Below are 17015 nucleotides of genomic sequence, written 5' to 3' on the forward strand. Positions count from 1 at the left end.
AAGCGGCCACTGGGCCACCTATAACAGAGGTTTCACTGTAGATCGTACTCAAAGAAAGAATATGCTAATGTCGGCACATGCTTCATGACAAATCGGATGGGCAGGAGCTTGACAGGTAGGTATAAAAAAGGCTTTAATAGTACTTGGGAGTAAGTTGTTAGTTGTTAGCGATTGCTGTTGTAACAGAAGCACAGTCGAGGAATAAAGAAGAGTCAACCAAGAGTGTTAGAGTTGATTTCTGTTCCCCCAAAACGTTTTCTCTAACAACATCCGGCTTCAAATCTAATGACACTGGTTTGACACTTTTAAAATGAAATATTAAAGTGCCATTCTCTTTGGACTCCGTCTCATCAATTCCTGTGAAAGAGAATTAACCTCTTTGAACAGGCTTTCTTACTTCTTCTCATTAATAATTGACTGAAAATAAATCAACATTTTTATACTGTTTACTTAAAACTGCGAATTTAGATAAAACATCTGGAGCAACATTGGCATACAGTTGTTGCCATTTGAGCGGTTTGACAAATCTTCAGATAAGTTTTGCGTAAAAACTTCTCTGCCAGGCCTTTCTGTTGCTGATTATAACAAAGTAAGCTGTTTGTTGATTCCTTTTAAGATTTACTTATACCAACCTGTAAATCGAGAGTACACTTAGAGTTTATGTTTTTTATGAGACTAGTGCTTCCTAGTTGATAATGTGTTTTTACGGTGATGCACCATAAAAGATAGGCGGTTCGTCACATTTTCAGAAAGAGCAGTTTCATCAGTAGTATATTTTCATCATCGTTTCTAATCAATAGAGTAACAATCCACTTAAACCCTTTCACAGTTTTCCCCGAGTTTTCATTTTGTAATGCGAAAACGTGATGAGTTATTAATTTTTCAGTGGCCGTCTCACCACAACAGAAGTTTGTTGAACTAGCCGGGCTATACCCAAAGATCATTAGGTTGTGAATCAATTGGCTGAGTTTTTCAATTTCGGCACCAAGTAATTAATGGTTATGCACGAAATTTAACGTTAACAACTTTTCGGAGTCCGGTCATGAAACCATTATCAAGCAATGCAAACGAGTGAAATTTATACGGACATTTATGAAATAACATACATAGAATTTTGTCAGAGGGGATCTGCCTGAACATTTAGGGTAGTCGTATTTCGCCATGAATATCATTTCAAGAATCAAGCAAATGAGACTTCTGTTTTAGTTTTCTGGAACACTAAACTAAGCTCATAGATTTTAGATTATCAAGCACAAATTAAAGGCATGTTTGTTCTTTACGAATGCTAAAGGACAGTTTTTTGCGCTCTATTTGGCAACGCTCACGGTGGAGATGTCTTGTGGTATTTATTACTGACCAACAAAGCTCGCATCCTAAAAACTACGTTTGAATTTATCCACAAGCTCATCTTCAATAGATGAAGTTTAATCGATTATAGAAAGACCTTTCGGTGAACGTATCTCAAGCACGGAGAATTCCCTCAAGTAGCACCTTCTGAAGAAGTGCAATTTTGAGATTCTTCCGGAGGGAACAAGAGAACATAGCTAAAATTTTATAAACTAAGGAACAGGGGAACAAAGACAAATATCTTAGGAAACAAGGGAACATAAGCCATTTCAGGGATTAAAAAGCTGAAAACAATTTTGGAAGTTCTTTCGGAAACAAGGGAACACAAGCAAATCTTTAAAGGAACAAACACCCCCCTCGGGGCCCTCAATTTTAATTAATTCAATACCCGAAATAAAAGAAGGTTAACCGGTTCCTAAGTAACCTTGGGACCATCTTTACCAGAAACGATTCAAGACCATATAACCTTCGAAACTTGGACTTTGATCAGTATTCTAACTTACAATTAGGAGTTTAAGAAAAGACGACAGCTACGGCAACGATAACGCCATAGAACAGTTATATATGATTGGTTAAAGGTGAAAAAATAATCTTGCTGCAGGTGCAGCAAGCATTTTAGCACATATTTTCCGGTACTTTGCATAACAACGGCGTTATGTTATGTTTAACGCTGGATAGCTTGTGGGGTCGTGCACAAATGAAATCATATCAAATTAAATATTTTTGTCCTTTGGCCATTTCAATTTTAGCAGGAAATTAAGGACCGTGCTTACTATTGTTATTGCGCATATGTTCTGCGCGTCTCGGAATACTCGGATTTCCTATCGGCTGTGCTTATTTCATACAGGGATATTTTTGCGCTGTTCAAAACTATGCGGAGAAAGCAGAACTTAGCAATTTCTCTCGGTATCCAAAAAGAAAATTGGGGGCAACCATTCATTTTTCAGAGATAATTAAGCTTCAATTTGGCAAAGAACGCCATACATTGCTTTGTATTTTAAAGCTTTTTACAAATATTGTTGATTAATTATCTTCGAAAAATGCTTGGCTAGCCCCAATTTTCTTTTTGGATTTCAATAATAATTGTTAAGATATGCTTTTCCCGCATATTCAGTAAAGCAAGGAAAAATACCTTTTAATTAGTAGGCACCGTCCTTAATGTATATCAAATCATATTGGTTTTTGAGGAGACATAGCTAAATATTATTTTTCAGGTTTTTATGGGAAATTCAGACATTGGAACAATTGTCTCGCACAAGTTGGTGCCAAGAATTACGAGCAGATATGTTCGCTTTTATGTAATGTCGTGGCATAACCACATATCCATGAGAGTTGAGCTGTATGGCTGTGCTATTAACGGACCATGACTTTTCATTAAATTGCAACCTCACTCTAGTGAACGAAAATCTGTAAATAACCTACCACTCATTGTATGGAGGTTAAGCCGTGTTCTTTGTCTGTCTTTCGTAAGAATTTAGTCAAGTTTTATAGTAGTAAATCGTACGTTATATTATAGAAGTAAATTCTACCCTAAAAGGGGAAGCAGCGCTGGCGCAGTGGTGAGAGCATTTGCCTTTCACCGTATTCGACGTCATATGTGGATTGAGTTTGATGGTTCTTTACTCTGCTCCGAGAGGTTTTTCTCCGGGTACTCCGGTTTTCCCCTTGCTCCGAGGGGTTTTTCTCCGGGTACTCCGGTTTTCCCCTTGCTCCGAGGGGTTTTTCTCCGGGTACTCCGGTTTTCCCCTCTCCTTGAAAACCAACCTTTGATTTCATTTGATTTCAGTTTATTTGTAGTCTCCCAAATTAGTAGAGCACTCGGATAAATAACCTTGAGACTTAAATAAAGTGATTATATTCATTATCATTCTTTCATAACATATTTCAAATGGCTGAGATGGAACTTGTGTATGATTATTAACCCCGGTGGATCAGATGAAGAGATTATAGTTTTCCGATGGTGACCCGAGGATACTCGGAGCACTCGCATTTTTCCGAGTATCCCCAAGTCACCATCGGAAAAAAACAGTATCATCTCTTCAATATATTTAAAGTGACCCTGTGATCAAACAATCAATTCTTATTTTTCTTTGGATTTCGAAACTATGTTAACTAAACACTAAGCGAACAAAGTTTTTAGCTTTCATTTAAAAAAGACTCCCGTTTATTTTAACTGGAATTTTACAATTTTTAAATTGTAAAATTACGATCTGGACAGAGCTGGATCGAGGAAATGACGTCAAAGGCTCACTAGTTTAACTTGATGCAATGCGTGTGTACGCCGCAGAATTAATATACAACACGGGAGTTTTGGGCTTTCAGACTTTTAAAATGGCGTTTTGCATATATAATTAAGCTGCATTCACACGCTGAAATTTTAAGCTAGTGAGCCTTTGACGTCACTTTTCCCTGGATCCAGCCCTCTGAGGTCCAATCGGTCACTTTTGGACGTGAATAATGGCGGACCATGAAATCTGAAACTTACACTCAAAGTAAACGGCCTTTGGATAAAAGTCAAAGCGCAAAATTTAGCCAGGCAGGTGTTAAGCAAACAAACTTTCAAAATCTGGAGAAAAAAACTGAGGTGAATTTTTGATCACAGGGGCACTTAAAATTATCGGTTTTATCTATATAAATTTGCGCGTTAAAAATGTTTTCGAGATTGTGTATACCCACTTCAAAAAACTGACTGGCTATCCAGCTTTTATTTAAATAAGAATATAATTAATTATTATAGTTTTATAATCTATTAGAGTGTTCATCGTGGCTTGTTAAGCCCATGAGTAGGAGCTTTCCTCTCCCATAACCTCCCCTACTAGTCACCTTTTGCACGTATCTTTCTTTTTCTGGACCACACGAGTCCTTGGGATCTGCGCGCACTGTTTAGAATGGCCAATCAGAATGAAGTTATTATTAAACGAAGACAAAAATAGCAGAAACATTGTATGCAAATTGCTGTAAAATGATGTAAATGTGAGTTTCCTACAGAAGGGTTAGTTCTAAAATTAGACAGATACACGCAAAGTTTGGCCCAGGGATAGAGTGCAGAGTGAGGCTCCTGGTCAGCGGCCTCAGCAAACATTGAATCCTGTTTTCAAGGGAACTCAAAATCATTAGACTCTTTCATGAATGAAATGTATTGTAAAATCTGATTAAATGAAATGAAATTCAAATAGATAACCGAAGATGGTCACACAAAAAAAGACAACGATCAGATATCAATCGAAACGCAGAGTGAACTTCTCAGTTTTAACGGCAAATTCTTAATTTGGGTCACATGTTGTCTGAGAGAAATAACACAAGAACACTTTCGAATCGTGTGACATTTGTTGAGCCCGCGGACCATTGGGACACTGTCTAAGCAGAATATGTAGTTCATGTGTCTCTTAATATAGCGTATCCAGTATTATGAAGAAATACCCCTGCATAAGTTCCCTCGCGCATCCTGGTATACCGCTATATACCCATGTAAAAGCCTATTTTATCTGTCACAACACTGATAGAGGTGATTGTATGTGACGACGCATGGGATCTGAAGAGGAAATCGAAGCGTCCCAAATACCCATCAAATCACTCAGGACAACGCAGATAATAGTGGGTGGGTGAACTTTGTTTATGTGGCTGTCCATAAAATGAATTTTCGAAAAGAAACATCGCGATTTGAAGTTTTTATGGAACATTTTCCTCGATCAGTTGAATCGGCCGTTACAACTGTCTCAAAATAACGTGACGTCACGCGCTCTCGCATACTCAGGGTTGTCTGCCATTTGGTGGGCTCCTGAGAATTCAGAGTGTTCAGCCTTGGTATTTTATTATAACCGTTGACGACTCAATTCGCGTCGAATCTGGAAAAAAACCACACAGGAAGGAAGCGATCCACAATGGCAATAAGGTTAGGCTTTTTATTGAGAGTTTTTTCGTAAAATTATCTTCTCAGGTCTTTTATCGGGATTCCCATGCAAATCCTTATATTTTTGTTGGCTTTACCTCACACTGAGCTTGGGGCGCCTGTGATATAACATTTTCCAGGAGTATCGAATTCGCTTCCAAGGAAAAAATGAAGATTACAACTGGAAAATTACTTGCTTGGTTCCATGATAGGGAGACTGACAAAGCACAGACACAATGCTTCATATCGTCCAATTTTAGTCTCTTTTGAATTGATTAAAACAAGTTCATTCGTGACAAGTGTGTATAGTTTTATTAGGCTACTGTTGTGACACTAAAACGATAGCTATCACATGATCATCGGTCTTGTGCGAGTGATATCCGTGGTAGCAACATAGGCCCGCTTTTCGGGCCCGAAAGTTTTCGGGACTTTCCTGGGAAGGATTCGAACCGACGACCTCCGTAACACAGTTGCTTAATTAAAAGCCCGATTAAGCTAATCGTAGATTATTACGGTTTCAAAGATTGACTTATACTTTTGTTTTTCTTTAGCCTAAAATTACATAGTTAAGGGTTTTTTGACGGAGAAAAATTCATACCTCGTTTGGTACGCAATCGCGGATTAGTGTTAATGGACTTTTCAATTTGAACAAGTGGGCTAAATGCTTTTGTCTGTCATAAGAGGAGGCAGTGTGACCGAGTGGCCGAGTGGTTAGGGCCCGTGCCTTGAGATCCAGAGATCCTGGGTTGAAAACCGCGTTCTGACCACTCACTGAATTTGTTTCCGGTAGTACTTGGCTCAATTTCCTGGCGCAGTTGTAAAATAGCCAACTGGTTTGCCTCCCGCCAGTTGGGATTCTTAACAATTGTGTCTATTCAATGCTCAGAGATATTAGCCACTAGCTGCTCTGAAATCCGAGGGTAAACAAAGTTGCATTATTATTATTATTATTATTATTATTATTATTTCCTATTGGGATAAACTGTTTCAACCAAAACCCGTGGCAGGGATGGCAGACAAGTTAGCGCACTTGCAAGAGCACTTGCCCCCCACAGGAGCCCATATGGTACATTTATTATGATTCTTGCCCCCCCCCCCCCCCCCCACCCCACCTCCCATGGTGACCCGGGTGCGACGCCCAGCGTCACATGTGGGTTTTCTATTCTGCTTCGTGAGGTTTTTCTCCGGTTACTCAGGTTTTCCTCTCTCCTCAAAAACCAACCGACGTTCTTAACCCTGTGCAGTCTCCGCCAACAAGCGCCCCGGGACAGCGCTAAATGAACCATATTCCGGTCATTCCGTTCATTCTGCTATCCATAATCGGGAGCAGAATATTCCGAAAACGGAGTAGGACCCAAAAGAACATGAGTACCGTCTATTCCGTGTATTCCTATTTCGGAATCGTACCAAAGGAACGCGCCCTAATTATTGTTCCGTTTTTATTACCGTATCTTTACTTGCAAGAGCACTCCAGTGAAACGTGGTCTCGATTATTTATGGATTGGGTGGGGCTCGATGCCCGTCACACCTTTTCTTAGGTCTTTGAAGAGCCAGTCTGAGTTAGGTTGCCTTTTAAACTGTTGTAACGTGCTCCTTACAGTTTTAAGATTTCTGATGGTTTGTTGTACTGCACAAACCTCAATGAGATCAATGTAAAACCCAAGTGAAATACAATGGAACCTCCATTAAGCAGCCACCTATTAAGGGGCCACCCTCTATTAAACGGCCAGTAATCAAAGTCCCGAAATAATGGCAGAATAATATTGTAAATCAAACTTCTATTAAGCGGTCAACTCTATTAAGCGCCCGCGGCCACCTTTTGGCTAGACACGCGTGGGAAAGGGAAGCGTTGCGTGACTCCGGCCCGAGCGGCTGCGAAGGAGACTACCTTTTGCCCGTCCCGATGAGAGTTTTCCTAATGTTTTCACCTCTATTACACTTAGTTTGACTTTTCAGCAGTAGACTTCCTTGCACATTATTTATAAATTAATCATGAACCCGTAATGCAACGTTTTAGGTACAGACATTACCTCCTCTTTAGGTTAAAAATCAAATCAAGGAGGGATTACGATTTTTCAAACGTTGGCCGTGTAGCACTTTCATTTCAACAGACTTACCTGGTTAGAGTGTAATGTGAAGTGCTAAGTATCTACCCCATTTGAACCATGTGAGCGTTAGCCCTACTGATGCAAATGGGCCGACACAAGGACGTACAGAGAAAAACTCTGACCAGGGTGGGAATTGAACTCATGTAATCCCTCCTTGTACTTGTACATGTTCATTGCCGTGACTTTAACATCGTCAGTTCCCACAACTTGTTCCCGTCTGACCCTGTAGCTCAGTCGGTAGAGCAGCGGTAATTCAACCCGAAGGTCGTGGGTTCAATTCCCACCCTGGTCAGAGTTTTCTCTGTCCTTGTGTGGGCCTATTTCCATCAGTAAGGCTAACGCTCACATGGTTCATATGGGGTAGATACTTAGCACTTCACAATACACTCTAATCAGTTAAGTCTGTAAAAATCAACTCAGTTTACGCCATAGTTTAGATTGTTCATATTAAGTTTGGAGAACCTTATCTCAACATTTTCAGGAGAAATTGTTTTTTCAAACAGTACTGTGTTTTTGTTCTGTATTAGAGCTCTCTTGTGTAAAAGTTGTCACAAGCCTCTAAAGGTGTTTGTTTCAGAATAAGGTGACGTTTCTACTGACGATTTTGCTAATTTCTGACGAAACTCTATTAAGCGGCCACTGGTCCACCCAACAGAGGTTTCACTGTAGATCGTACTTAAAGAAAGAATATGCTAATGTCGGCACATGTTTCATGACAAATGATGGGCACGTGTTTGACAAGTAGGTATAAAAAATGCTTTAATAGTACTTGGGAGTAAGTTGTTAGTTGTTAGCGATTGCTGTTGTAACAGAAGCACAGTCGAGGAATAAAGAAGAGTCAACCAAGAGTGTTAGAGTTGATTTCTGTTCCCCCAAAACGTTTTCTCTAACAACATCCGGCCTCAAATCTAATGACACTGGTTTGACACTTTTAAAACTGAAATATTAAAGTGCCATTCTCTTTGGAATCCGTCTCATCAGTTCCTGTGAAAGAGAATTAACCTCTTTAAACAGGCTTTCTTACTTCTTCTCATTAATAATTGACTGAAAATAAATCAACATTTTTATACTGTTTACTTAAAACTGCGAATAGATAAAACATCTGGAGCAATGTTGGCATACAGTTGTTGCCATTTGAGCGGTTTGACAAATCTTCAGATCAGTTTTGTGTAAAACCTTCCCTGCCAGGCCTTTCTGTTGCTGATTATAACAAAGTAAGCTGTTTGTTGATTCCTTTTAAGATTTACTTATACCAACCTGTAAATCGAGAGTACACTTAGAGTTTATGTTTTTTATGAGACTAGTGCTTCCTAGTTGATAATGTGTTTTTACGGTGATGCATGCACCATAAAAGATAGGCGGTTCGTCACATTTTCAGAAAGAGCAGTTTCATCAGTTGTATATTTTCATCATCGTTTCTAATCAATAGAGTAACAATCCACTTAAACCCATTCACAGTTTTCCCCGAGTTTTCATTTTGTAATGCGAAAACGTGATGAGTTATTAATTTTTCAGTGGCCGTCTCACCACAACAGAAGTTTGTTGAACTAGCCGGGCTATACCCAAAGATTATTAGGTTGTGAATCAATTGGCTGAGTTTTTCAATTTCGGCACCAAGTAATTAACGGTTATGCACGAAATTTAACGTTAACAACTTTTCGGAGTCCGGTCATGAAACCATCATCAAGCAATGCAAACGAGTGAAATTTATACGGACACAACTATAACATACATGTAATTTTGTCAGAGGAGATCTGCCTGAATATTTAGGTAGTCGTATTTCTCCATGAATATCATTTCATGAATCAAGCAAATGAGATTTTTGTTTTAGTTTTCTCGAACACTAAACTAAGCTCATAGATTTTAGATCATTAAGCACAACTTAAAGGCATGTTTGTTCTTTACAAATGCTAAAGGACAGTTTTTTGCACGCTATTTGACAACGCTCACGGTGGCGATGTCTTGTGGTATTTATTACTGACCAACAAAGCTCGCATCCTAAAAACTACGTTTGAATTTATCCACAAGCTCATCTTCAATAGAGGAAGTTTAATCGATTAAAGAAAGAGCTTTCGGTGAACATATCTCAAGCACGGAGAATTCCCTCAAGTAGCACCTTATGAAGAAGTGCAATTTTGAGGTTCTCCCAGAGGAAACAAGAGAACGTAGCTAAAATTTTATAAACTAAGGAACAGGGGAACAAAGACAAATATCTTAGGAAACAAGGGAACATAAGCCATTTCAGGGATCAAAAAGCTGAAAACAATTTTGAAAGTACTTTCGGGAACAAGGGAACACAAGCAAATCTTTAAAGGAACAAACATCCCCCCTCGGGGCCCTCAATTTTAATTAATTCAATACACGAAATAAAAGAAGGTTAACCGGTTCCTAAGTAACCTTGGGACCATCTTTACCAGAAACGATTCAAGACCATATAACCTTCGAAACTTGGACTTTGATCAGTATTCTAACTTACAATTAGGAGTTTAAGAAAAGACGACAGCTACGACAACGATAACGCCATAGAACAGTTATATATGATTGGTTAAAGGTGGACAAATAATCTTGCTGCAGGTGCAGCAAGCATTTTAGAACACATTTTCCGGTACTTTGCATAACAACGGCGTTATGTTTAACGCTGGATAGCTTGTGGGGTCGTGCACAAATGAAATCATATCAAATTAAATACTTTTGTCCTTTGGTCTAAAGGTGTTTGTTTCAGAATAAGGTGACGTTTCTACTGAAGATTTTGCTAATTTCTGACGAAACCCTATTAATTAAGCGGCCACTGGGCCACCTATAACAGAGGTTTCACTGTAGATCGTACTCAAAGAAAGAATATGCTAATGTCGGCACATGCTTCATGACAAATCGGATGGGCAGGAGCTTGACAGGTAGGTATAAAAAAGGCTTTAATAGTACTTGGGAGTAAGTTGTTAGTTGTTAGCGATTGCTGTTGTAACAGAAGCACAGTCGAGGAATAAAGAAGAGTCAACCAAGAGTGTTAGAGTTGATTTCTGTTCCCCCAAAACGTTTTCTCTAACAACATCCGGCTTCAAATCTAATGACACTGGTTTGACACTTTTAAAATGAAATATTAAAGTGCCATTCTCTTTGGACTCCGTCTCATCAATTCCTGTGAAAGAGAATTAACCTCTTTGAACAGGCTTTCTTACTTCTTCTCATTAATAATTGACTGAAAATAAATCAACATTTTTATACTGTTTACTTAAAACTGCGAATTTAGATAAAACATCTGGAGCAACATTGGCATACAGTTGTTGCCATTTGAGCGGTTTGACAAATCTTCAGATAAGTTTTGCGTAAAAACTTCTCTGCCAGGCCTTTCTGTTGCTGATTATAACAAAGTAAGCTGTTTGTTGATTCCTTTTAAGATTTACTTATACCAACCTGTAAATCGAGAGTACACTTAGAGTTTATGTTTTTTATGAGACTAGTGCTTCCTAGTTGATAATGTGTTTTTACGGTGATGCACCATAAAAGATAGGCGGTTCGTCACATTTTCAGAAAGAGCAGTTTCATCAGTAGTATATTTTCATCATCGTTTCTAATCAATAGAGTAACAATCCACTTAAACCCTTTCACAGTTTTCCCCGAGTTTTCATTTTGTAATGCGAAAACGTGATGAGTTATTAATTTTTCAGTGGCCGTCTCACCACAACAGAAGTTTGTTGAACTAGCCGGGCTATACCCAAAGATCATTAGGTTGTGAATCAATTGGCTGAGTTTTTCAATTTCGGCACCAAGTAATTAATGGTTATGCACGAAATTTAACGTTAACAACTTTTCGGAGTCCGGTCATGAAACCATTATCAAGCAATGCAAACGAGTGAAATTTATACGGACATTTATGAAATAACATACATAGAATTTTGTCAGAGGGGATCTGCCTGAACATTTAGGGTAGTCGTATTTCGCCATGAATATCATTTCAAGAATCAAGCAAATGAGACTTCTGTTTTAGTTTTCTGGAACACTAAACTAAGCTCATAGATTTTAGATTATCAAGCACAAATTAAAGGCATGTTTGTTCTTTACGAATGCTAAAGGACAGTTTTTTGCGCTCTATTTGGCAACGCTCACGGTGGAGATGTCTTGTGGTATTTATTACTGACCAACAAAGCTCGCATCCTAAAAACTACGTTTGAATTTATCCACAAGCTCATCTTCAATAGATGAAGTTTAATCGATTATAGAAAGACCTTTCGGTGAACGTATCTCAAGCACGGAGAATTCCCTCAAGTAGCACCTTCTGAAGAAGTGCAATTTTGAGATTCTTCCGGAGGGAACAAGAGAACATAGCTAAAATTTTATAAACTAAGGAACAGGGGAACAAAGACAAATATCTTAGGAAACAAGGGAACATAAGCCATTTCAGGGATTAAAAAGCTGAAAACAATTTTGGAAGTTCTTTCGGAAACAAGGGAACACAAGCAAATCTTTAAAGGAACAAACACCCCCCTCGGGGCCCTCAATTTTAATTAATTCAATACCCGAAATAAAAGAAGGTTAACCGGTTCCTAAGTAACCTTGGGACCATCTTTACCAGAAACGATTCAAGACCATATAACCTTCGAAACTTGGACTTTGATCAGTATTCTAACTTACAATTAGGAGTTTAAGAAAAGACGACAGCTACGGCAACGATAACGCCATAGAACAGTTATATATGATTGGTTAAAGGTGAAAAAATAATCTTGCTGCAGGTGCAGCAAGCATTTTAGCACATATTTTCCGGTACTTTGCATAACAACGGCGTTATGTTATGTTTAACGCTGGATAGCTTGTGGGGTCGTGCACAAATGAAATCATATCAAATTAAATATTTTTGTCCTTTGGCCATTTCAATTTTAGCAGGAAATTAAGGACCGTGCTTACTATTGTTATTGCGCATATGTTCTGCGCGTCTCGGAATACTCGGATTTCCTATCGGCTGTGCTTATTTCATACAGGGATATTTTTGCGCTGTTCAAAACTATGCGGAGAAAGCAGAACTTAGCAATTTCTCTCGGTATCCAAAAAGAAAATTGGGGGCAACCATTCATTTTTCAGAGATAATTAAGCTTCAATTTGGCAAAGAACGCCATACATTGCTTTGTATTTTAAAGCTTTTTACAAATATTGTTGATTAATTATCTTCGAAAAATGCTTGGCTAGCCCCAATTTTCTTTTTGGATTTCAATAATAATTGTTAAGATATGCTTTTCCCGCATATTCAGTAAAGCAAGGAAAAATACCTTTTAATTAGTAGGCACCGTCCTTAATGTATATCAAATCATATTGGTTTTTGAGGAGAGGGGAAAACCGGAGTACCCGGAGAAAAACCTCTCGGTGCAGAGTAAAAAAGCAACAAACTCAACCCACATATGACGCCGGATCGGGGAATCGCACCCGGGCCACATTGGTGGGAGGCGAGTGCTTTCACCACTGCGCCATCCCTACTTTAATGGTGAATGCAAATGACTTACGATCGTGCAAAGTTCTATTTTGAGGTGGCGTTTCCCTTGACGTCGCCGTCGTAGATCTTAACGTCCTTTATACTATAAAAAATGGAAGAAACTCCGTAGGACATCTCGGCTCCTCGTTAGAGTCAAAACTGGCCAGTAATGAAAGAAATTCAGAAACAACAGCAGCTGTGCCTCATACCATTTACGTAGTTATGAACTGATCTCTAAGCTTGATTTAATATGATTTAGTCGTATCTTTAATTTTACATAGAGCGGTTTTCAAATGAGTGTCGTAAAACCAAAACCAAAGTAATTACTTTGGCCAATCAAAAAGGACGGACACAATCCGGTAAACCAATCAAAACTCGAAGTAATTACACGTAGCCGATACAAAGAGCGGGAAAATGTGCACGCGCGAGCCACGATTGGTTTTGGCTTCACTTCTGATTGGTTGAAAAAATGGCGCGAGAACTTTTAACCAATCACTGAGTGAAGTAATCATAAACGAAAGCAATTCCCTAATTACTTTCGACACTCAATTGAAAACCGCTCTATATCTGAGAGTTTTTGGGCGTTTTCCATTTACAACAAATTTCCGGAAATTTCGGTGGAAATTTGCATCGGGTGAAAAACGTGTTCCATTTAACTCAGGTCCGTTCGCCGCCCAGTGATTGCGATTTTACGCGCTAACGGGAAAACAGGACTACCTTTTTAGAAGTTTATTCCGGAAATTTTCTAGTGGAACGAACCAAAAACGTGTGTTCCATTTACATCCCCACCGGATTTTCTGGAATTTCTTAGTAAATGGAAAACGCCCTTTACTTCTCCTTTATTTAAATATGAGGAAATGCTTTAATTTCTCAAGCCTTAAATTATTAAGAGCTTTGTTTCAGTGTTCCCGATTACAGCTGGGAATACACTAGAATTGAGTTCATGACGCCTGTGTAAAGGTTCTTACTTCTTACAGGGTAGTATCGAAAACGAAGCACGAAGGACCCAAAAGATTGAAAACGAAGCACCCCGTTTTCAATTTGAAGATCGCTTTGAACAGAGGCCAAAAAACACATTTACTATTGTTGATTAGAATAAAAAAGTCAACTTAAATACATAAATACATACAAATCCTTTATTTAAACACGATAATGCTTTAAAGCAATGACAGCGCGACGCACAAATTAATGTGGTAATTCGATATATGCTTCAGCCTTCGAGTCTTGTAAGTCGTCCAACATGTAAACTTGACAGTAGATCTAACTTTTCGGTTCTACACGATGGACCGTTTTCGTCCTGACAGAAGTTACGCGTATTATAAATGACTAACAACAACAAATACAACAACTTTATTTATTTACCCTTTTTAAGTGAAAAGAAAGATTATAAATATGGAGAACAGCAAGGGTAACAGTTACTCAGAATAATTAAAAAGCTAATCTTGCTGAGCAACATAATTTTAATTAATAATTAAATTGATTGAAGTTGGCAATAAAGAGTTGGTAATCGAAAATAAATGGAATAAAAAACAAAAATAATTCAACGGTAATAAATGAAAAGCAAGGGGAAAAGAGAGCCAGTAAAAACTATAGAGAATTTGTTCACTGTATGAAATACTCAATAATTTATGAGTAGCCCTGTAAAGGTTGAGTTTCAGTTGTTCTTTTGTAAATTTTGGGTTGGGGGAAGCTGTTTTATGTTCTCATCTAAATCATTCCAGGCTGCAGCCACCGCATGGTGAATGTTGAATTTGCCATAGAGTTTAAATTTGAGTTTACTTTGATCAATTCAAGTTATGCTGCCAAATTCTCGTGTTTCAAAGAGCCAGCGGCGAAGCATTGGATGTTCTTTAAAAAGTAACTCCTTCCATAAATATCAAGAATTTGTATCTCCCTCAAACATACCATTATCAAACCTAATTAGTTGTTACATACTTTACTTGCCTGCTCAGAACTTTCGCGATTTATATTGATATGACGTTGTCTGCTCAAGCGCCTTGTGACTAAGGGCCTAAGCTTTATGAATCTGAATCAAACTCACTAGCGCGCTGTAATAAAATACGCTACAACTGTAAAAATTTTAAATTGTTCTTTGTCGACACAGGAATGAGTTTTGCCGTGAAATCTCTACTCATTTACTTGGTGTTGAGGTCAGAATTTGCGAGTTCTTGCACAGCAACTTACTCCGTGCAGGGACAAGTTCTTCGAAACCACACCATCAAGGCAGAGACCGCAGACAAAATAGAAGATTGTATCTTGCGTTGCATGGCATATCCCGGATGTAAAAGCAGCAACTTTTATCGCGTGGACAAAAGCTGTGAACTGAATGACAAGACGCATGCGTCTCACCCAGAAGACATGAGACGTGAGCTTTATACAAACTACATGATAAACACTCTCCGATCTATACCTTGCAAAACTCAGCTCGATTGTGGTATGGATTTGATATGCACACCGTTCCTGATTTGCGAAGGTATGTCATGCCCAAAAATGAAGTAATGTGGACTTTAAGATAATGATAGGACGGCAATGTTGATAAAATGTCACCTTCAAATATGACTTTGCACTATGGTACGTCTTTCGTGAATAACGTGGTACAATGTGGGCGAATTATCCTAAAAGTAAATTGATATGAACGCCGGATTTCAGATTAATAATAAAGTGTGGAAGGTTCATTTGTTATGCTCAAGTTGTTGTCAAAGCCTCATTTCATGTCGTTGTTATGTAAAGTACCACAAAAATATGAAATAAAATGGGTGCCTCACGTGCAGCACAATTAATTTTCCTCGCTTATTTTGAGGCTCGTTCACCGCCTAATATGTTTAACGACCGACTTGATGGACATTAACCGACAGACCGCGTAGTGAGCTGAGGTGGATTAACAATTTGAGAGGCTAATCCATGTGTACGTGATGACGTAATTGTTAGGTTCGCAAGTGCGCTCGGGGAATTTGATGCTTGTCGGCATCTTAATATTTGTGTGGAGTGTTCAGAATCTGATGTAATCTTCGGGAAGGTTAAGGCTATCGGAGTTGTAATCTTAAGAGAATCGATTCTATGAAGCCTGAGTAAAATACACTGATTCCAGTGAATATTCGTACACCAACTGAACTGAAACAACCATACGGGAAGCCTGAAAGACCATTGTCATAAGAAAGTTGTCGCTTTATTATTCTTTGTATTTTACCAAGAGGTCTAGAGAACAGGAGAGACATGTTAACTTTTAAATACAAAACAACGATTTTCAATGAACATGTTTCGGCAGAAACTCCAGCCTTCCTCAGTGCAAGTGTTACATGAGAGGCAAATCTGGATATAAATATCTGACAAATGTTAATGAGTACAAATACAACACAAAAATGTATAAAGCGTGAAAATTACAGAGGTAGGCTTGAATAAACAGGTTGAAGTTGTTGATTAAGGAAAGGGTTTTCTTACAGGATGTGAGTTCGAGTTCCAGCTAGCGATTGCTTTCACGTAATTGATCATGCTGACACACGCGGTTTTCCAGCTCAAGGTTCAACCGTGAAGACCTTAAAATTTGTTTTCACTGTAACCACAGAATGCCGCAGTCATCCACTTGGAATGGAAAGTAGGGCCATTCCGAACTCAGCGGTGACGGCTTCTTCAACATATGGAAGAAGACATGAACCCTGGCAAGCCAGGCTCAACAATGCGGCAAAAAGTCAAAGTACTGGCTCTTGGTCAGCAGGAACAAGTGCCGTTGGACAGTGGTTGCAAATTGACCTTGGCAAGGAGACAGTATTGACGAAAATAGCCACACAGGGGAGGCCTAGTCATGCTCAGTGGGTATCTTCTTACAAAATTCGGTCGAGCTTGGGCGGAGCAAACTGGAATGCGTATCGAAGCGACGGTTCTGTAAAGGTAAATGTCGTTTGAAAAAGACTGTCCTCAAGACCATTAGAATAGAAATAAGTAACTTATTCAGGAAAACTTTGCTAGAGCAAAGAAAGTTTAAAATACAGTACTGAGACAGGAACCCATGACCCGGAGCCTACAACTCTACTGTGTTCGTGTAACGGCGTTTTCACAGACGGATTTACTTTTAGATTGAATTTCCCGCGAATAAGACTCCCACAGGAGCCAATTACAAGACATTAAGCGACGTCACAGGGTCACCAAACCGGAACTGCCGTTGTTTTTTGACCTAATTCGCGGGAAGGGCTAGTCTAAATATAAACCTACTTGTGAA

At 38.8% G+C, this 17015-nt stretch overlaps 1 protein-coding gene across 1 annotated transcript in view; it reads left to right on the forward strand.

Annotated features, from left to right (window-relative positions):
• The first annotated feature begins 10180 nt into the window (after positions 1-10180).
• Positions 10181-17015, forward strand: part of LOC137980379 (lactadherin-like) — a 9001-nt gene continuing 2166 nt past the window's right edge. The window contains exons 1-3 of the mRNA XM_068827811.1: positions 10181-10238; positions 14907-15275; positions 16365-16687. Of these exons, the coding sequence (XP_068683912.1) occupies positions 10208-10238; positions 14907-15275; positions 16365-16687 (723 nt within the window). The 5' untranslated portion in view covers positions 10181-10207. The remainder of the gene's footprint in view (positions 10239-14906; positions 15276-16364; positions 16688-17015) is intronic.

Source organism: Montipora foliosa, chromosome 12 (assembly GCF_036669935.1).
Source record: "Montipora foliosa isolate CH-2021 chromosome 12, ASM3666993v2, whole genome shotgun sequence".
Classification (NCBI taxonomy): domain Eukaryota; kingdom Metazoa; phylum Cnidaria; class Anthozoa; order Scleractinia; family Acroporidae; genus Montipora; species Montipora foliosa.